At 37.2% G+C, this 23270-nt stretch overlaps 1 protein-coding gene across 1 annotated transcript in view; it reads right to left on the bottom strand.

Annotated features, from left to right (window-relative positions):
- Positions 1-23270, bottom strand: part of RYR2 (ryanodine receptor 2) — a 728853-nt gene that overhangs the window by 123601 nt on the left and 581982 nt on the right. Inside the window, exons 63-67 of the mRNA XM_073878937.1 lie at positions 18332-18381; positions 8440-8500; positions 6978-7216; positions 5222-5303; positions 49-179 (exon numbers count right to left, since the gene is read on the bottom strand). Of these exons, the coding sequence (XP_073735038.1) occupies positions 49-179; positions 5222-5303; positions 6978-7216; positions 8440-8500; positions 18332-18381 (563 nt within the window). The remainder of the gene's footprint in view (positions 1-48; positions 180-5221; positions 5304-6977; positions 7217-8439; positions 8501-18331; positions 18382-23270) is intronic.

Genomic DNA, 23270 nt, shown 5'->3' on the forward strand with positions numbered 1-23270 from the left:
TTGAGTTTCAACTTCATATCTCAAATACTGAACATGCTTCTGTGTTACCTGTTCTTTCTCTTGAGGACTTAGTATTGTAGATAGAGTAAATGTTATGTTTGTCAAGATGAGTTTCCAAAAATGCTACAGGAAAGGCACCAGCAAAAGCCGCAAGACATTCTCCTAATGCAGAACGTTGCCTACAAGTGGAAAATATTTATGTTTTTTATGTCTTCCAAGTAAATAACTGAAGAAGTTATACTACAATTGACCAGTTTAACCTACAAGAGGTATAATACTAGTGCTACTAATAAAATTAACTCCAAAATCCAATTTCTATGTCGCAAAACATCATATGCTTTCAATAGCAAAGTCCCCGCCATTTAAAAGACAAAAAAAAAGCACAATTATTTGTTAGTTAAAAAGAAAACCAAATTCATACCAAAGCAAAGAAAATAAAACTAACACACAGAAAGAAAAAAAAAAAAAGAAGACCAAATTCAAAGAAAAACCCTGTCAAATCCACCCCCCCCCCCCCCCACAAGTTTGGACATTTCTTTTGCTTTGCTTTCTTTTCTTTCTTTACATCTTCCTTTTTTAAACATAGTGACCTGATGAAGAATTCTTGCTAGGTAAATAAATGCATTGATAAACATTAAAAAAATAAAGTACTGACACCAATAGACTAACACAATTTACTATATAGAAGTAATTTCAGAGCAGCTAAGAAATATTAAGACATAATAAATGCCAAAAACTATTAATAACACTCCAAAATGATTTATCATTTTTAAGGGAAGGAAGAAGCGTAAGGAATCATTCTGTGATCAGTTGATTCAGGGCAGGGTCTGACCCAAAGCTCCCCCTGCCACTGACAAAAATTCTCTCTCCCTCAGTTACCTATGGCATCCAAGGATTCACTGGCACATTATTAAATGTAGAACAATATGAGAGTTATTTCAGCATATTATGACCTCCTTAAATTATTGTATATAAATGTTTTATTTTCAAGGTCAACAAAATGTATCTAATTAAGAAAAGATTACATTATTCAGTTAGGTAGTCCTAAATTTCTAACTGAAAAATATGATTACTTAAAATTAACAATGCCTCATTGCCTAATATTGTAATTAAAAATGATTAGGCATTTAGTCAGCTAGGAGAAAATATCCCTTCATAGAATGACATTCAATAACACAGAGTTTAATTCAAACACTGAGTAGCATTTCATTGTTAAAAATAATTTAGGATATCAAGAAATTACAAAGGGTACAGGCTTTGATTCAGATAGACCTGAGTTCCAAACTTATTCCTAATATTTGTGTCACTACAGGAAAATTACTCACTCTTTCTAATGTTTTGCTTTCCTCACCTAAAAATAGGGATGCAGAATTGCAAAAATTCTGGCACATATAATGAGTTCAATATATGTTTGAAAATAATGGGAGTATATTTACTCAAGAATTTAATAGCCTAAAATGTTTCCTGTATGACCCCAAAGTAATTTATTTCCTTACATCTGACTGGATAAGTCCTTTTATTTCATTAATAATTCATGTGACCTATTTAATCATTTACTTCAAATTTTCGATTCAATTAGTAATTCCCAGACCAACTCTGATCATTTGTGTTGGTATTCTGGAAATAGCAATTGTTTTTAGATGAGTCTTATTAAAATATCTACATTTTTCTTTTTTTTAAAAGATTTTATTTATTTATTGAGAGAGAGAGAGAGAGAGCGCACAATTGGGTGGAGAGGTAGAGGGAGAGAGAGAATCTCAAGCAGACTCTGCTGAGCACAAAGCCCTTCTCAGGCCCTGAGATCATGACCCGAGCTAAAAATCAAGAGCCAGATGCTTAACTGACTGAGCCACCCAGGAGTCCCAATATCTACATTTTTCTCAGTTATGGTGTCACTTTTTCATTTTTTTCAAAATATCTTTTACTCATCTTTTGATTTTCATTTTTATAATCTCCCCCAATGACTTTATAATTGCAAACAATTAGAACCTAACAAAAGGATCCCAAATTTTATCCAAAAAAAAAAAAAAAAACCCACAAAACCCAGAAGTAAGAAAAGAAACAGCAACAGTACTGCTAAGGCAATGAGAGAGTCTGGACTGCCAGATATTAAAATGTATTACAAACTACTAACAATTCAGGCTACATGGTAATGATCTAATCATTTAAAAAATCAAATAATAGAACAGAATGGAGATTCTAGAAATATGATCTAGTAAATATATTACCTCAGAATATGATGAAGGTTTTATTTTAAATCAGCAGATAAAAGAAATATTTGATAAATCACTACTTGGGGAGGGAGTTGGGGGGACAAGTGAAATAGGTAATGAGCATTAAGAGGCACAAACGTCTAGATATAAAATAAGTCACAGAGGGGCACCTGGGTGGCTTGGTCGGTTAAGCGTCCGACTCTTAATTTTGGCTCAGGTCATGATCTCAGAGTTGTGGGATTGAGCCCCAGGCAGGGATTCACGCTCCGTGGGGAGTCTGCTTGAGGATTCTCTCCCTCTGCCCCTAACTCCCCCCCAACTCGTTGCGCTCACTCTCTCTAAAATAAATAAATCTTGAAAAAGAACAAAATAAAATACGTCACAGAGATGAAAAGTGTAGCATACGGAATAAAGTCAATAATACTGCAATAATGTTGCACGGTGATACATGTAACTACATTTATGGTGGCGAACACAGAGTAATGCATAGAAAAGTCCAATCACCACGCTGTACACCTGAAACTAATGTGACTTTGTATGCCAACTACATTTCAGTTAAAAATCAATACTTTCCATGTGGTGGATGATTTTAAACATTTAATATGAATTCTACGTAACACTAAAGAGAAATATGAAATTCAGATTCATTTCTAGTAAGTTCCCTTCTTCCTCCAGAGAGGATCACTTCACTTCACTCTCCTCGAACTTCTTACATTTCCTTTCTCAACCATCACTTGGCGGAGGCACACTTCATAGAGAAAACGGAAGCCATCCAACACAGACCGGTCTATACCTGATTTATCTACTACCCGCTTTCTGTTGAATGGAGGAAAGTTCGGAGCTTAAAAAATCATGTTCTCAAACATACAGTCTTGAGTACCCCATGTCATTCTCTTTATTGTGTGCTTATTCACACATGATAACCTGGCAGTATTACATTTTCCACTTTATCTGTTGTGGGTTTTTTTTTTTTTTTTTTTTCTGTTTCCCCATTAGGTATAAGCTCTTTGAGAATAGGCATCCATCTTGCTTACTGCTTGTCACAGAACCTGGCATTTAGTATTTATTGAATGAGCAATGGATTAAAAAGCTAAATTTAAACTGAAAGGATGAAGAACCTAAGAGAATAAATATTTGAATTTCTAGCTGTTATGAGAACGGTATAACCTGTCTAAAAATATTAAACTAAGGGGGAATAAAAACCCATGAAATAATTGACAGGTCAAATAAAAATCAAAACTCCCATGTCATAAAACATTATCTGTACATACATTTATACATAATCACTACAAAGTTATGAAAACGCTAAAAGTCACAAAGATGGTAGAAATAATAGGCACGAGGGTAATAGTTTTAATAAATAAAATTCATTAATCACCAACACATTAAGAGAAAAATGTATAACAGATATAAAAGGCAATTTAAAAAATAAAGAAATAAAAATGGCAAAGAAAACACACACACAAAAAATGGCTAGGAACCAGGAACTAGGGAAATGCATGTGAAAAGAAAAATGGAATTCCATTTTTAACTACTATATTTTTAAATAGAAAAAAGAATAATAATCAGAAATGAGGAAAGCGTAAGGAAATAAGGATCCTCTTGTAAAACTTAACAATGTCAACTGAAACAATTTTCTGAAAAGACAGTGAGATGTGTATCATAATCCTCTAGTCTATGTCTAATATATGTCTCTTTAACGTACATTTCTAAATTCTAAGAATACAGCTAAAATAAATAAAAATAAATATATGCAGAAAACTGTGAACATAGATTTAGCATTTACGGAAATGAAAAAACAGCCTACAAATAAAAAATAAAGTAACATTTCTATAAATTATAAAACTTCCTTAGTATAAAATATTTTGAAGCCAGAAAAATCATATGAAAATAGAGATTAACTGAAAATGTAGATAAGGGGCGCCTGGGTGGCGCAGTCAGTTAAGCGTCCAACTCTTGATTTCAGCTCAGGTCACTATCTCAGGTTCATGGGATTAAGCCCCGCATCAGGCTCCACACTCAGCAGGGAATCTGCTTAAGATTCTCTCCCCTTTTCCCTATGCCTCTCCCCACTCCCCTCAAGCGCTCTTTCTCTCCAAAATAAATAAATCTATCCAAAGAAAAAAATATGCAGGTAAACAATATGCAGCGTGAATCCAATTATCCTTTTACATTGATTTACTGTCCTATCTCTATCCACTTGCTACCCTATTTTAATTATTGATACTTTATAAGTTTTAATATTTGGTAGGCCAATGAGTATCCTTCCATTACTTTTTTCATCTCAAAATTTTATTGGCTAGTCTCATGAGTTATTCTTTCAACTGAAATTTCAAATTATTTTGTCAAGTTCAATAAAAAGCAAATTTCTACTTCAAATTTTATTGTAATTAACTATCGATTAATTTGGGGAGAATTTACCTCTTTTCAATATTATTCCATCAGAATATACTTTCATTTATTTATTTATCAGTCTTCTCTCTGAATGTCATTTTCTTTAGCCTTTGAAAAAAACTGCCCTCTTTTTCTCTTCTCTTTTTCACAGAAATCTTATGTTTTCATTACCAGTGACCCCTTATTTTAAATGCAGTAGGGTCTTTGTCTTGACCTGTCCATATCACCTGCTAATCTCCTCTTGAACGTAAGAACATGCAAAAATAAACCTCATCCTAATAACTGCCAATGTTTATGCTTATTTTCCTTTTCAGATATCTAATGAGAAACTGTTCTAGCAAACTCCTTCATAAAACTCATAAACACTCTCTTTAATCTTTACATTAAATATGATCTTTACCATTATTGCTTTACCTTTTCTCTACATAATTTAATTGACTCTTACTATATCAATTCAAATTTAACTTAAAGATTGTTCAATTACTCCCAAGGAATTCAATTTGTTATCTGGTTGTTTAGTTTATAACTAAGGAAAAACTGATAAAGCAAAGACTTGAAATAGTTATAACACTTGAAACAGCTATTAATACAAAGTTAAACTTTTAACAGCTTACCTTTCCACATAAATACTTTTGCTGGTTCCCAAAGCATATAAGCTAGTCAGAATTCTATAACACGACACCTGTACATCTTCCACTAAGGAAAAACAGAAACAAGAACAAAAACACTTGTTATTTATATGTTGTCCTAAGAAAGTTTAGGCTGAAACCAAAATTCCATACTGAGGGCATACTAATGTTTTTACATTTAAAAAAAAAAGAAAAATTAGAACAAATAGGTAAAATGAAATATAAAAACTATTTCTCAAATACAATTCTTTTCTTTAAGGAGCTGAAATGTACTATAATTTATTTAGAACATTCTCAGGAGCATTTTATTTTTATAATTTTTCTCTAGATAGAAGAAAAAAGGATTTCTTCGAGAATACAATTAAGCACAAGACCATCTGGGAGGACAGATCTTTGTCTCCTGTTCTGAAGGTACATAAAGATTGGGTCTTTTATTTTAACACCTAAATGAACAGTAATGACAATGCTGAAGGAGGCAGTGAGTTAATTTCTGACCTGACATTCAAGGCATAAGTAAGTCAATCCTATAGTGAAGCCAGAAAATAAAATAAAACCTTACAGATGATCTATGATCCAATAAGACAGGTTTAAGAGGCAAAAAAAAAAAAAAAAAAATCTAAGAACCCTGGATTTCTAATTCTAATTCTTCTACTATTTCCTGGAGAATCTACCATGATAGGAATGGAGAAATCATTCTCCAAAAAGATCACATCCAGACCTGTTTCCATGCTACACTACAATGTAAGCAAGGTTCCTATAATGGTTCAAGGAAATGTTTGGCGAGTAGCAGTTGTGTTACCCACTGAGTAATGCAGTGGTTTTCACCCAGAGTGCTGCTTCACCTGGGAGACCTACAAGGTTGAGGGTCTGAGAGGTGTGTCTGCAGTCAAGACCCACTTGACTGTTTAACAAGGACATACATCTTCTTTCATGTTCATATCAGCAGGAAACTGGGACAGGTCTGATATTATTTGTATTTCCACACTGGGTTGAGCAATCTGTGGATTTTTTTGTTTTAAAGATTTTATTTATTTATTTGACAGAGAGAGACACAGCGAGAGAGGGAACACAAGCAGAGGGAGTGGGGGAGGGAGAAGCAGGCCTCCCGCGGAGCAGGGAGCCTGATGCGGGGCTCCATCCCAGGACCCTAGGATCATGACCTGAGCCAAAAGCAGACGCTTAACGACTGAGCCACCCAGGGGCCCCAAGCGAATATTTTTAATAATTATGGAATTCCAGGCAAAACCAGCTGATTAAATCCCCCATGAAAATAGACTGAAGCCTATAAACAAAAAATATGTGAGCCACCCTAGTAGACCAATGATTTAGACACAGACTTTGTCTCCGTAGTTTCATATTTGTTGGTACAAACAGCTTGTACAAACAATCAGCACTGACTCAGATATAATTCAAAAACATTTAACGTTGCATGTCCCATGCTCAAACTGCACAGGAAAAATTCCATGGAAAGAGAGAACACAGAAATAGTAAAATTTGGAGAACCTGCACTTCAACAAGATGGCAGTGAGTGCCCACAACCACCGCCTTTACTGGTCCCTTCTGTAAAGCCACGTGACTCAGGGATCTATCTCTTTAAGAATGGTTTCTATAACTCAAATGTCAACCTAATGTGGGGGAAAAAACAAGCGCAGTTTAACGAGTAGGCAGTGTATGAGTAACTAGAGCTTTTATCATTTCTCATTGTACTATTAGATAATGAAACTCTAAGAGATTTACATACAGATCAGATCTTCTCCGAACTGATGCTGGCCAATATGCTCAAATAATGATGACAGCATCGGCAACAGAGCCACTGTGGTGTAATTGATAATCTGAGTGACACCTCTGGGTTGGTTTCGGGTGTGGGTGAACTGGCCCTGCTTGAGATTCTCCATGGTATTCTCCAGGTCCTCCGCGGCGTTGTCCAGGAAAGCTCGGAGCGCGCTTTTAACACTCTCTAGGCCAGTCTTCATTACGGTCCTAGGAAGGAAAGAAGGGAGAACATACACCTTGCGAAAGGAGCAAGTGGGAATACAAATAAAACGTGCTTCTACTCTCTATTTATCCATTACAGCCACTCAGTCAACTAAAACTTTTTAATTCACTCCCAATTTTTTCAGTGTACTTGAACTTACAAGCAGTATCACTCTGTAAATGCATCACCTTTCCTAAATGCCTTCAGAGTCAACTTACTTAGGACCCCAATCAAAAAGGCAGTGCTAATGCTTTCTATTTTCTACCAGTATTTTCAAATTTTGAGAGTATTTGTTTTATACTCTGACAAAACACGGCTTTTGAGCCAGTTGAGTTAATCCCAAATCCAACACAACCAGAATGTTTCCTGAGGCACTGTATGGGAAAGAAACATTTAATCCCAGCTCAACCCAGTCATCAAATGATAGGGATGTTTTGTGCTTTAAGTGTGGCAATCAGCTAACTGAGCCTCCAAAGGCTGAACCTTGTACAGAAGTGACCCTCTAATACCACCAAGTCTAGTAGGAAATGAAGGTGTATAATAGCACCTACTTTTTTTTTTCATTTATTATACAAAATGCCTCACATAAAATTTTAAACATGAAAATAAATAAAGAGCATCATGGCACATTCTCTGTAGGAGACATTTAGGAACTTTTATTTAGATTTATCCTGGATAATAAATGAAATACACATATGGCTTAAAGGCTGAATCAACTCTGTGAGATACACTGATTTTGTATTTAGGCAACCTATTGGATTTCCAGTCATGTTGCCAGAAGCGCAGTACACACACTTGGGAATTAGTCTACTTCCACACTTGGTATGCAATCTTTAGCTTCACTTTACTCATCTGTAAAATAAGAATAAAACCCCGTTCCTGTAAAGCTAAATGGTATCACAAATGCAGAGCACAATGGTACCACACCCGGAAGCTACTAAGACTTCTCAAGTTGGAGCTTACCGTTTCTACTTCACGTGATACATTCCCAATTCAACCCTCCGTTACGTTCCTAGCTGCTACAGAAATTACTTGAAATGTGAATAACAATTTATACAAGATCATAAAAATAATAAAATGCCATTGTATCCGTCATTTACAAAATATTTTTTCACCCACACTTAAGTCTTTATTACAATTCCAAAGAATAAAATCAAGAGACAAGGTGAGTCTTCATATTCTTGTGTAGCATTCCTACAGTTATGTAGACAAAAATGTATCCACTTACCTGGCATCCAAAGTCTGACCCAAAATATGAAGGCAGTTGACAATTGATGTGGCATCATTTCCTAAAGAGGAAAAAGAAGGCTGTGTAAATTGCCCTGAGGATTTCTCACTGTTCTTTTCTAGTAAGATTTGTGTACCAAAAATTAGCCAGTGGTACAATTCCATAATAACGCAATTAAAACGATTTTCTGATGATCAAGTTTGAAATCATGCGGTTTTTCTGCTCAAAAGTGGTTATGCAAATGTAAGGAGAAAAGCGATAAAGCATGTCTCATCAAATAGCTGACATACTCGAGAAGCATTCAAAGCGTTGTGCCAGGCTGAGGTGCTTTAACTGAATTCTTCAAATATATTCGCCTCCCCATACTGGCTCATCTTCTTTCTAAGTCATATTGTGTGTCAACTTTTAAAGTGAACTCTTATGTTTAGGAAAGGAGGTGGGCTAAAAGTCTAATAAATTTAACTCCCTTTTAACTACCCAAGTGTCTCTGCATTAAGATGAATTAACGCGCCTGAATGTTTTTGGTCTTTGGTAAAAAAAGAACTACCAAACTGTCCTGCAAATAAGCATCGGTGGCTGAAGAAGTTAAATCCTCTTCTTATGAGATGATTGAAATGGGGATGACTTTTCTTGAAAGTCAGATGAAATTCACCCATTTTGATTGGCATGTTTTATCAGAAAGTACAGAAATATGAATTATGCAATTACTATGTCCATTCTACTCTGTGATAAAGATACATGTGAGCAAATAAACAAAATGATGAATCCAAAGTTACAAAGTAATTTGACCACTCACAATATAGTGTGCTAGTGTTACTTCCTCATTTTATACTTTCCTATTTATAATATGCAAAGTCATTTCCTGGGCCGAGATTAATGACTCCTATTTGAATGTAAGTTTTTGTAACTTTTGAGTATGTTATACTCTGTGCAAAAAAGAGTCTAAGATGAATGAAATATACATGAAAAATAACAACTACCTTGGAACCTAGATAAGCCAGTTTAGTGATACGATACAAATAAGAAAAAAAAAAATAAGGTATTCGTTGCTAGACTCTGAGTTCTTAAATAAAATGTTCCATTCTTCTTGTGCTTTGATTCTCAGAATTTCTGGTAATAATGAAGACAAAATCAGCAGAAACGCAGAATTTGTTACATCCTTGTCTACTGATTAGTGGCAGTCTTAGAGCTTTCACTTTGGTCCGTAGAAGTATTACTCATTTAATGATTCATTCACTCAATCAATACTTGTCAAATACCAGGCATTCTCAAAGTTCCAGTAATAAGTAAAAGAAAGTTCTCATGGTACTTGCATTTTAATGGGGGACACAAGGAATAAAATTTTAAGAAAAAAAATCAATAGGAAACATAGTATCAGGCTACACCAAAATAAGTATTTTATATTTGTAGATTATATTAATTATATATAATTAAATAATTTAGAGTATATGTTATATAATTAATATTCATATATGTCAGGGGCTAGGGATTAGAGCAACTGGACAGAGTAATAGGGTGAGTGGTCACCAAGCCCTTTCTAAGAAGGTGGCACCTGAGCAGACATTTGAATGAAGGAATGAATCATGCATAGATCTGGGAGAAGGCACCCAGGCAGAGGGACCAGCATGTGCAAAGGGTCGGAGGCAGAAAATGGAGCTGGTGTTCCAGGCAAGGAAGTGGAGGTGGCTAATGCATGATCAAGATTCAGGGGAAAGAAGGACCCTATGAGGTAGAGAGGAAGGGAGTGGCCAGGTTCTAGAGCCTTGCAACCAGCACAAGAACTTTGATTTTTTTTTTTTTTCAAGTGCAATAGGGAGACATTCTTAAGGTTTTGAACAGGATGGGATCTGATTTATATTTTAAAAGGATTAATTCACCATGTGCAAAACTCTGGAAGGGCAAAAGTAAAGTCGGTTAGGAATCTACTAGAGTCATCTAGACTCAGAGAATTGATGGCAGTGAATTTGGATTAGGATATCCGCAGTGAAGAATTTATTTTAAAGATATGCTTATGGCCTGAACATGAGATGAGACGGGAAGGAGCTAAAGAAAACTCCAAGACTGTGTGGGTGAGCACTTGGTGTGAGCAACCGGGTGAATGGCGGTAAGATTTCCTGATGCGGAAAGAGCCCAAGAAAGGAGCCACAAGAGAGAGAAGAGGGGCAGCATGGGGCGGGGGGAGGTAGCACGCTCTTCTTTGGACAGGTTGGGTATGATGGGCCTGCTGATCTCAGGTAGAGAGGCAGAACAGGCAGTTGGTACACAAATCTGGGATGCAGGGAACAGATCTCACCTGGAGCTATACATGTGGGCACCATAAGCATACAGATATTTTCAAAAATTGTGGGCCTGAATGAAATAAGTCAGCATGTGCATAAACACAGAAGAAAAAGGGTCTCGGGGCCTCCAATGTTTGGAAGTGGGAAAGATAAGGAGAATGCAGCACAGAAAAGGAGAAAGACAAAGGCCCAGGAGGAAGATGGGATACACAGCAATGTGCAACTATTATTTAGCACCAAGTCAGAGAGGCTGACCCTTCACTCTCATCCTAAAACTCACAGTTCTTTTCCCCTTTCCCTTACAGTCTGCGGGCTCCTCGTATAGATGACCTTGTTTGTACTTTGTCCTAAGCCTGACCATGCCCTCTTCCAAAGGAGCGGTTGGGGCATTTTAAACCTCCATTCGTAAGAACTCGTGAGGTGGGACTTTTGTTGTAGGCCAGCCCCTGGGACAGTGTCTGGCCTACAGCAGGCATTCAACTGAATCTTGTGGGTTGTGAAGAGGAGGAAACTGTACCAGTGGCCAGAAAAGTTCTGTGAGTCAGATTAAAATGCATATGGTGAATGTGAAAGTTCTGTGATTGTAAAGTCACAAGCCATAAGCCCCGTGAGGCGGGGTGCCCCATAGGAGATGCAGTATAACTTTGAACGGCAACATCTCAGTGTGAAAAGTGGTGGAGAAAGGATCCTAACAGATCGAGGAAAAGTATTAATTGAATCTTCAACATTTTGTGGTGTACACCAAGCAAAAGCATCTATTCTATCAGCATAGGTAAAAGCCTAACTAATGGTTAGTCTTGAAGAGATTAAAGCTTGCAGTAGGAGTTTTAAATAAAATAAGAATTGCCCACATCCTGCCCTTCTTCAGGCTCTCCAGATCACCATCACCAGAAATGTCAATCACGCTATCAGTAAAAACAGGAAAGACAAGTGAACGTGTAGTACAATGGTAAAATTTTAAAGTGATGGTTGTATTTTCAAAATATTTAACTATGTGTAATTGCTTCACTGCTCAGACTAGAATAAAAACCAAAAGTTTGATACTTTTCAACTGACGCTCTTTTAAGGTCCAAACTACTTCCTTTGGCTTCAAACATACCTGCATCACCTCTAAACACCTAGGGAAACACCTATGGATTGCATATTTGTCTTTAAGATTGTGTGTTTGCATCAGTGTGTAAGCATAAAAGGTACATAATTAAAAGCATAACTTATACCTGAGTCTAACAGCGACAGACGGCCAGCGTCCAGTTTTTAAAATCATTGTACCAACTCTCATACAATAACTCTCTAAATAAAAATAACGAAGTTAAAGATGTTAGAGTCAAAATATTCTTTGTATTTTACTCCCAAATTGTTTTGTGGTTTTTAATTTATGGTCTCTGTATCTCAGGAGCTTTTAGTGTTATCCACAATGTGACATATGATGGCCTGCTTCTGTTTTGCCATCTGATGTACGGAGTATTATCAGAAGGGACTTTCCCTCCACTGGGAAAGCAGTAACCACCATTCTAAGTTTCGTTCTTCTACCTCACTTTTCTTGCATGGCAATACCGCACTGCATTCTCTCCTTTGAAGAAATGATTAATCTTGGCAGAATCCTCATTAATAATGAGGAATAAAATTATGCTAGAGATACAAACTTCTCTCAAATTAGGGGGGGGATAGAGAGAAACTGAAAAGTGCCAATGACTTTATTCCTTCTGAAATCTGCAATCCTGGACTGAATAAAATTACTGAAACTTTAACTTGGTGAGAAGTTTCAGTTAAACTGAAGACATATTTTACGTAATTACATATTCTATTCATTTACTCCAAAGTCAGGACATTCTCTCCCATAGAAATATGTACAGGGGAAAGAAACATCTGTATTGCTCTAATACTGTTTTCTGATGTGATCCTCATTATAGGTTTTTAACTCTGGTATTTTAACATAACCATAGAATTGTTATGTTAGGGAAAGACCTTAATGGTCCTCAAGCCATGACAACAATAATCAGCAAAAGTAGCAGACTGTGCATAACTGAGCCATTAGATACCCAGCATAATGACAGGTTCAGTTCTTTGATAGGCACAGTCCTCAGAGACTCTGAATACTTTAATTTTCCTTTCATTATGTGTCCTAGGAAACAAAAGTAAGCACAATCTGAACCTTCTTAAGGATAATACGTACATGGACTAATTTTCTGATATCTCCTGATACGAGATAGTCCTCATTTTAAACACCTCAGTGGGTTTTGGGAGTGGGCAGATAACAGATGGATCAACATAAACTTAACCCACTAATTTTTTAATCAGGGAGAGATACCAACTGATAGAATCCACTATATTAATAACTTCACTCTTGAAACTCTTCTAAATATAACATTAGGATTTAGGCAGCAGTTTAAATCAGGCATCCCCACCTGGAGGGAGAAAACCCAACATTTTAACAAGAACTACTGCTTCATTTAAATACATGACAATCCTTATCTTGTTCAATGGTCCTGTGGCTAATACTGGAGTGGAGTGAATGATGTGCCACACAGGGCTCTAGGGTCACTGAGGTCAAACCAGAAGAAATTTTGGAGTGCTGTGCTCATCATGTTACTGAGGGCTTGCTGGAGTCCAGGCCTTTCTAGAAGTCTCTCAGCCAAATTTGGAAACTCTCCAGTAACTCTGGACAATTTGCTCTCTCGTTAATATGTTAAAAATTCACCAGAAAATGGGAAAGTAGAAAAGGCCTCCAAATGACAACTGTTTGGTGACAGCCTTCTCAAATCGTTCTTGTAGCTGAAAGGATCACCTGTTGGTCGGGTTTAACGATCATGTTTGAAGAGTCATTACTTAACGTGTTACTTCCTGTTCAGTGTAAGTGCCCTAAGTGTTTTCTCGTACAGCTTAAGGAATAAAAAAATAAAAAAAAAATGTGATTCTTATAAATTGTAGGAGAACTGGGTACTACATTTTTCACAATCTCATAAGAAAAAAAAGTAAAATTTCAGTTATTCATGAATGTAAGAAAGTTTAAAATCAAGAGCTCTTATTGCATCGTTCTTAGTGTCTACTCTTCTCTATCAGACTGTGGGCTGGGCTTCCTGAAGGCAGGACCTAGTTCGTTCACTCATTCAATCATCAGATACTGATAAATATGTACTATGTGCCAGACCTCAGATACAACAATAAGCCCTCAGTGAGCGGAGACGTTTGTGTGAGTGAGACATGTGAATCTGGTGACATCATCACTGAGATGAAGGAAAGGTATTGGGAGCTGTGAGAATGTTGTAATAGGAGGGGGAGGGAGTAAAGGGAGATTGGGGGAGGTTTTCCTGACAGAGTAGGTAATATTTAGGTTGAAGTCTGAAGGATGAGCGGTTTACTCCATTATGGGTGTAGAGGACCAGAGAGGTGACTGCTATGTCTGGAGACCCCATTCCAGTCAGGAATTATAGCATGTGCAAAGACCCTGCGCAGAAAGGAATACAACACTTTGAAGAAGCAGAAAGAGGGCCACTTAGGTAGAACCATCGAGAGTGAGAAAGTGCCAGGAAACGAGGATGAAGTAGTACACTGGGGACACTTTGTGAAACACTGTTGTGGCCAGATTCAGATTTTTTATTTTCAAGCAAAGGGAAGCCACTGAATACGCAGGAGTGTGACAGGAGAGACTGGGTTTGGGGAAGATTGAACTGTTGTGGAGCATGGTTTGGAAGAGCAAGAGGGGATTCAGAGAGAATGGTCAGTTTGCTCTTGGAGGAGGACCGGGGACAAATGCCTGGACTGGCCTGGTTGCAGTGCACAGGTGTAGAAATCTTCATTTTCCTATCCCCACAGCCTGAAAGCATGCCTCCCACACAGCAGAACACAGTCAATGTTTATTGAATGGATGCATCAGATGCATGTCATTAAAGCATTAGATTTATTTTCATATCTAAAAATAGAGCCCTTAAGAAGCCCTGACATGCATACACTTGTGGTACCATCTCTGTCCCTGCTGGAGGCTTCGTTACGGATTCTGCTTCCTGTAAAACTGACTGAAAGGCTTAAATGGGCTGTAATAGGAGGGCTTATGTATTTTCTAACTGCCTTGACATTAGTAATCAGAATTTCCACTTAGTAAAAGTGGGATAAAATGATGGGATTAAAAGCAATATTCCATTAATCAATAATGGGTCCTTGAAAATGGCCAATGGGATCCTTACTACTTCTCAACTTGCCTGGGTCTTATCTACGCCCTAACCAATTTTCTAAAATACTAGAGTGCACCAACTTACAATCACTGACAAGCATTTCAGAATTCAAACAGAAAGCCTATCTATATATTATGAAGACACTAATTTATTTATTATTTTTTTCCATAAAGCACTTTAATGGATATACCAGAACTACTGTTCTGTGGGGGAAAAGGGCTTGTTCCCCTTTTTAAAAAACTTACCTTTTTCAAATATAAAATGAAATAGCTTAAACACCTCAAAAAGAATATATGAAACATAAAAACATGACTGATCTCTTTAATTCTTAGTGTGCCTCAATGTTTAGAACATATCTTAAAGTAGGTAAAAGACATACACAAAGAGAAGTCAAAATTGGGGGAATCTTCAATATATCAGATAAGTTTCCACTACAGATAAGGTCTGGAGGTACAACGACAACTTGGTAGCCAGCCTGGAATAAACAGTCCATTACTCATCAAACCCTGACCTCACCACAAGTATTCTGTCTGTTGGTTTACATTAATGTTCCCCCTTGTGTCTCCAATCTCACCTTCCTGATACGTTGAAGGCTAATGTGTATCTTTCTACATCTTTATCTTTGCTCATTGTTCATAAGACACAAAGCCCAAGTATTTCTTTGCTAACCTCCATTTCAAACTATCTTAATTTACCCTTAGCTTAAGTCATAAAAAGTGTTTTGAACTAAGTCAGTACAGGAAAAACATTTTGATTATCAGTTTATTCATTTATTCCATCAGAATATGGAAAAATGGTATCATGTAAAAGAAGGGAGAAGGGAAAAAAATAAGAGATTAATAGGACTATAAAGGACCACTGTGTGTGTGTGTGTGTGTATATATATATATATATATATCATTAGGTCTCTCTCTTTAAGGAAATCCACAATGGCAGAACTGATACATCAAAAATAAATAACTGGCATACCACTTCCATTGCATTCTGGAAATGGGAAGATTATAAAGCCTTCATTGTACAGGTACTTTAAATAGCCAAGTCCCCTAGTCTGGTTCATTTGTAGTTTGATTTATCTAAATAAAAACTGTGCAGATAAGACTAGGAATCCCTTAGATTTGAAAGCTGGACAGTTAAAGTTTCCACAGCACTTGAGCATTCATTACCCTACATTAGACCAGTTATGTGCAACTGATCTCTAAGATCAGGAGTCATTTTAACCTACTTTAAAAATGACAAAAAAAAAGAAAAACAAGAGTTCAGAGAAGTCAAGTCCTTTATCTAAATCATTCAGCTGGTCTAGTTGCAAATACAGCACTTAAATCTAGGTTTAAATCTAGGTTTAAATCTAGGTTTTTTTATTTGAAGCCCACTATTTTCCCGGGACATCCTATTAGTGTCTAAAGTCAGGTTATAACTGTCAAGTGTAGACATGACATGGATAAGACTTAAAATTCCAATAACTTGACCAGTCTGTATTAGAAAATGTTTGATTAATGAAGGCCTCTTGAAGTTTGTATTACTTTACAGGCAAATGTCAAGCAAAATTTGAAACAATGAAAACAAGAGAGGCTAGAATAATATAAAGAAGACACACAAATACACTTTTGAGGCAAAGACACATAGTAGCTCTCCAGTAAATGCCTGTTAAAAATAAAAGTAATAGTATTTAAAGGCTAAGGAGTTTAAGATACAGTGCCTAAATGTGATATCAGCATCATAGAGGGATGGAATGGATGTTAAAGTCGAGGTATGACAAGTTTTATTGTGCATTTATCTTCAATTACTGGACCCTTAAAAAAAACAGGAGATTAAAGAATAGGCAAAATTAACCCACGGTAATGGAGGTCTACATATAATTTCTTTGCAGAAGATAATAAATTGGAAAATGGCACAAGGGAGGCTTCTGAGATGCTGGAAATGTTCTATGTCTTGATCCATATATATATGGAAAATTTCAACAAACTATATCATTAAGCTATCTTCAAGATTTGTGTACTTTGTTCTATATATGGAATACCTCAAAAAATTTTAAAGAAAATTATAGTGAAATGTAACATAGAAAACCAAGAATTTACAATATGCAAGAAGTTAGAAATAGCACACAAGAAAGTATTATTATGCTCATTAGTAAGAATGCAAACACTGCACTTGAGAAAAGGGGTCCCTGTCAGAATGATATGTAATAAGACAAACGGAGGACACTTGAATCCACTGTTATTACAAGAAAGTTGAAGAGTGTATAATTCTGTCTCCACAATGTTCACAGAAATTTTTCTATGTTGAAGAGAAGTCAAACAAAGGTCAGTAAACTAGAAATTATCTTGAAGATAATCTGCACATTGATTTGGGATAACTGAAACATTAATGCAAAAACTCAGGCAATTTAAATGAAATAGAACTTTCAATTACTAAATTTAAGAGCACCAAATATTGGATCTAATAAAATTAGCAACCAAACAGAGGTCTAAGGAATTATATCCAGAAACTATCATTTCTCAAAAAATAGACCGTTTTAAAGGACTTAAATGTGTGTGTGTGTGTGTGTGTGTGTGTGTGTGTGTGTGAAGATATATACATACACATACCTATTCCTCCGTTCATTCATTGTGGCTTTTAAAGAAATGACATAATCCTTAGCTTTTCCTGTAAACGGAATTGAACTTGCAACACGTGTATCGGTACACTCACTATTTTATGACCGATATTACCCCAACACTGTCTCATCACCTGGAGTGCACAGGGCTGAAGTTTGCTTTTGTGGTTTATAAAAGCAGAGACAGGAAATAAAAATACAAATTCTGCCAGTTTCTCTCGGGTCCTACAGCCCCACACCAAGGAGGACCTGTGGAAAGTGTCCAAAAGCAGGTGCTCGGATGGGTGGACCTCAGTTACGTGAACAGAATACCCAGACACAAACAAAAATGGGCTCGAAAAGTCCCTTTTGCCAAGTGAAGTCCTTGCCTCACTGTCTCTACTACGAAGCTCCAATGTCTGGAATGCAGTCAACATGCAGATCTGTAGTCAAGAGCATTACAAAAAAAAAAAAAAAATTAAAATAAGTGCAGTTAAAATTTTTTGATTTCTGACAGCTCATTCTGCAATCTATTAGAAATAGACAAATTCGAGGGCCCAGTTCTGCTTCACCCCTCTGAAATAAAATACGGCAGAAGCTGCCACTTGCATTCATTTTTTCTCTCTCATAATAAACCTTTTGATTTTCCCAAATGTGCTTTGGACCAGCATGAAAAAGTTACAGTCTTCAATTTCACCGCAGATAATGCTACTTACAAACAACCTCGAGGACCTTATCTTGGCCTATGACGACCATGCATGCAGCCATGCAAACATGCATTCATGCAACATAGCAGCACACAACACAGTGCAAAACTGGCAAAGAAAACCAAGTGATGGCCATGCTCGTATTCGTTTCAAGGGTCTCCTTACCAAATAGTGAAATCCTATGCCTGACAAGAACTCCAAGTTTGCAGAATAGGCTGAAGACAAAAGAAAAACAAAAGAGAAAGGGGGAAAAAGGGGGAGGGAAGGTAGAAAAGACAGGGAGAAATTAAAATAAAATTAAAAAAAAGAAAAAAAAAGAAAAATAAACAGCTGATATATGAGCAGGAAAAAGCAACATGATGTCACGCAGAAAGAATCAATTCTCTGAGCAGAATGTGGAGTAAAGGTATTAAAGAAAGAATCTCTGAGTGCGTATCTTAAACATGGTTAAAAAAGCACATATTATAAGTAAAGAAACCAAAAAAAACTTGAAAGCAAAGCTAATTAATATAAAAGCCATCTATCTGAACTCCACAAGAATAAAACTACTCAAATACCACAAGGAACACACTTAAATTTTATCTGCCCAAATGTAACCACTGGAATTCTAGAATATTTGTTATTGTTGTCATGGACATTATTTAAAACCAGAAGTATGGCACACTGGGCATAAAAGGTTACTTGAAGTTTCAGTATGTTTATCACTTGAACTTTCCTTTTTTCCAACTGTGACCACACCCCTTACAAAGCATCCCGTGAATCTGAACACAGTGAAGGAGAGAGAGAATTTGAACAACTGATAAACATTACAGATGGGATAACTTCAAGGGATCTCAGTGCTAAGGCTTGAGCTGAGCTGGTTTCTTAGCTCCTCTAGGTCTCTGTGTCCTCCCTGGGGATCAGTAGTGGGGGAGACTGCAAGGAAGGGTGGCCTGCATTCAGCATGATAGCGCTGGTATGCGCTAACTCGCACATCAGACCCCAGAATCCTGGGCAAGACTTGCTACTGACCTGGCTGGTCACCAGGCCACAGTCTAGTAGGCTCCTTCTAAGTATTTTTGGGAATACTCTTCACTCACTTCCCTGCTACACTCCCTTCTACCCACCCCTCAGGATTCAGCATGGGACAAGTCCACTCCAACAAACCTTTGCTAATACCCAGGGCTCCTTCTCCCCTGCCAGTCCAAGCTGGAAGGGGAACTCTTTGGCAAATCTCCACCATGACACCTATCCTTCCATATTCCAACTGATACTAGTGTCACATCTACCCACTCTCTCCTGAGCTCTGGGGAGAGCACAGGATCTGCATAACCCGAGCTTACCAAAGCTCTAGCCCTGACGATCCATTCATACGGTGCTACCCACACCCAGCTTGACTGTTCCAATGATGGAAACAGCTATATTCTGACTGTCCCATCCTGTCTTGCAAAGTTCTCCCATGAACAGCGGTGTGCAGACGTACACTCGTCAGGATATACACAATGCCATGGGAAAAAAAAATGGAGTTACGTGCTCATGGCAGGATGGGAGAAAGGAGACAGGGAATCACCTTGGTGATACTGACCTTCTTAACACGAAGTTTTGGCTACCATTTCTCATTTCAGTAACTATGCCAATAAGGTAAGAATGAAAATTAATTATATAGGGCATTGTATAGCTTTTCCAAGAGAACATTCATCGACAAATGTCTAAGTGAATTTGAGGTCTTGAGAAATCTCCTAGCAGTTCTAAAAGTTTTGAAAACAATGATCTGTTCAAGTAGATATTAGAATTTAAAATAAGACATCAGCCTCCTGAGCTGCATTATTATTCATCTGTGTATACTGTAAGGAAAAAAAAAAAAAAGACAATAAACCTAAAGCAACCTTTTCCAGGTGCCCTCATCCACTGAGCCCTATGCATGCTAACTCAACAAAGGTCTGTCCCCATCCGAAGAGAGTGATAACTTCTTAAGAGTTGTACACATTTTGGATCTCTACATGTATACCAACCTATTTTAAGTGGTCTCTTTGGCACTTCCTGAGACTCTAGGTCTGCATGAAACATATGGAGATAATGTTGAATTTAGGACACTAGGATCATGTTCTAAACCAATTCATCCGGACCTAGGACATTTTGCTGTGATGGAAAACAGAACTGCTCTGTATCACCTTCTGTTGGATACTGAATGTCTGAGAAAAATGACTTCTTATAGTAACAACTGCTTCTTAACTTTACTTGTTCCTAATCAGTGGCCAATGTGCTACCAGAGAGAAATACAGATATGTAGAAAACCAAGTGCACCTAAAAGACAAATCATATTTTTTTCCTCTCCTGTGCCATCCACTTTCAGATTGTAGTTTCTATCCTGACTATAAGGTTTCATTACGAAGCTTTGGCGTATGGTTTTCTCCAAAAATATTTTCCATAATGTTGTTATTCCCTTACCGTATATCCCATCATTACTAACATGCTTAAGAATTTATAATGCATCTACACTTCCTTAGCTTTGATGCCTTGCTTTGTCATTTTGCTTTTCACCTCATTGCTCTACTGAAAAGCTCCCTAGGTAGTCTCAATACCTGCCAATCAGCAAATCTAATAACACCTTCTCAACCTCCATCCTGAAGAGCTCTCTGCGGTACGTGGCATCATCGACTATTTCAATCTGGGAAACTCGGAATTCTGTTTTACAGCAATGCATTTCCCCTTTTTCTCCAATTAATCATTGTCAGTGTTCTTTAAGAGCCCACTTCTGAAAACCCTTCAGACGGAATAATTCGCCAAGTTTATTCAGACCTTTTTGCTTCTCTCTCCATTTCCCCTTCTCATCTGCTTTCAGAACTTGGAGCATCACAGGGGTACAATCTCTGAACGTGTCATTTCTTGCTCTGGTCTCTCCACCCACACCAAACTCTCATTTCCAACCTTTGGCTGGACATCTCCAGCCGAATGACCTGCTACTACTTCCTTATATACTTCAATGATTTCCTACCCAAATTTAACGTCTTCTACTCAAAACCAGTTCTGTCATTTCTTTTTGCTGTCACCACCAATATTGTTCCAACCACTCATCATCGAAACTCCAGCACCATGTTGACCTCCTTCTTCCTACCTTCCATAGGACTCATTGCCCTGTCCTGCGATTTTCTCTCATCCATGCTTCCCATATCCAGCCCCACTGTGCACGTGTATCTTCTCTATATTCCCGGACCTTTATGTACGTTTCCATGACTCAGCACAACTTACTAAGTGGTTAGCTCTACATGTAAGCGGCTACTCAGCTGCACTTTGAAGTGCACTGGAGTTAGGAACCGCATTGTTTTATGTGCTTGTTCATCCTCAAACCCAGGACAGCACCTTGCACATGGCAGCCGTTCAAAAAGACGTGCTGAATGAATCAGTGGGTAGAACCACCCATTTGAGGAAGCAGGTCTGTCTCAACAGCCTGCACTGCTGTCACAGCCTCCTAGCAAGCTGATTCTTCTCCATCCTGCTTTTGCTGCCGGACTGCCCTGTATCTCAATGGCTTCCTAGGGCTAATGAATTAAGTAAAAAAGACTAAATGTAAACATTAAAAAGAAAAAAGGAAGATGATGCCTTATTCTGGCAGTTAATGTCAATTAGAGTATTCCATAAGGAATCTACATAACCCACATTGCCCCTAAATTACTACATTCTACACTCTCTATGCTATTATCTACATGTAGAAAATAGTCTCCCTTCTGAATCTATGACCTACATGTTCTCTAAGATCAATTGTGAGTTATCATGGCTTTCCCTTATCTCTAGCCTGTCCACACCCATCCAGTGTGGCCTCATTTTACTTGGAATCCCACAGCACTGCATGGCTTTCTTCTAGACTTATATTTCTACTCACATACCCAGCTATTGCCAGATACACTCCCAGAGTGCAGAGGCCACACCTCACCCCTTTCCACACACATGATCATAGAGTAAATGCTCAGTACATGAGGTCTAATGCCAGGAAGTATCTAAACATCCAATGGAAACAACCCGTTCTTAAATGTGCAAGTTAACTTAGACCCACAGAACTATTGCTACACACAACTGTTAAATACAAATTAAAATGATCACTTCAGTGTTCAACCTGTGTATGAAGGCATGACTGCTTATCCACAGTAGCAGGGCCAGTGTTTTTTGTCGGGTTTTATCCTATTTTTTTTTTTTTTACCAATTTTGTTCACTGAAGTAATATTTAACTGAAGTGGTAAGAAATCACACATTTATAAATCTCAGTGATTCCATTTTAACATAGCAAACAAAAATTTTAGTCGGTTTTTGTTAGTTTGATGGTGATTTCGGTTGTTTTAAAACACACTTTTATGATTATAAAAGGTTTTTCACTTTAAAAACTTTAAAAATATACAAAAGTAGTAAGAAAAAATATCTACTATACTTCCCCCAATGAAAACAATTATTAAAATCAAGTTTCTTCCCTACCAGTATTTTTCTACATATACAAATATGGGTTTTTTAAAAAAATCTAGATGTATACTATTTAAATATGTATTTTACTTTTTAAGTAATCATTGTCCTAGGTTATTACATATTTGCATGCATACTTTTAGTGACTGGACAGCATTTTGCATGTGCCATAATTTATTATTACCTTAATTCATTTTTTCATTCCAAAATTTTTCTGAGGTTAAATTTATCTACGTTTGGTGCACAGGTGCTGTGATGAAATTAATCTACTCCTATTAGTGTGTGTCTCAGTCCTGTATATTGTTATTTTAGACGGATTTCTCTTTTGGAAACGGCAAAGGGAAAAGTAAACTTTGCCAACCCTCTTTCCAGGAGGTGAAGAAAAACTGAAGATGACATTATGGAAAACATTCTGGTGCAGTGTTAATAAGAAGGGGGTACCTCAGGCCCCCAAACCACATTAACTGAGGCTGGCACAGAATAACAATGCTCTTCTGATTTATTCTGTGAGGGAGAGTCGGCAAAGGAAAATTAGTTACTTCTGAGGTCAGGGAACAGTTCTAAGAATGAAACGTAATGAAGATAAAACATGATACAGGAGAGGGGGAAGAACAGAGTTTGCATACTTGTATTTTTTTCCTACAGTCTCTGACGGCATTGTCTCTTAGTTTACGTA

This window comes from Callorhinus ursinus, unplaced genomic scaffold (assembly GCF_003265705.2).
Source record: "Callorhinus ursinus isolate GAN/ISIS: 27379988/994484 unplaced genomic scaffold, GSC_fseal_2.0 scaffold32, whole genome shotgun sequence".
NCBI classification, from domain to species: domain Eukaryota; kingdom Metazoa; phylum Chordata; class Mammalia; order Carnivora; family Otariidae; genus Callorhinus; species Callorhinus ursinus.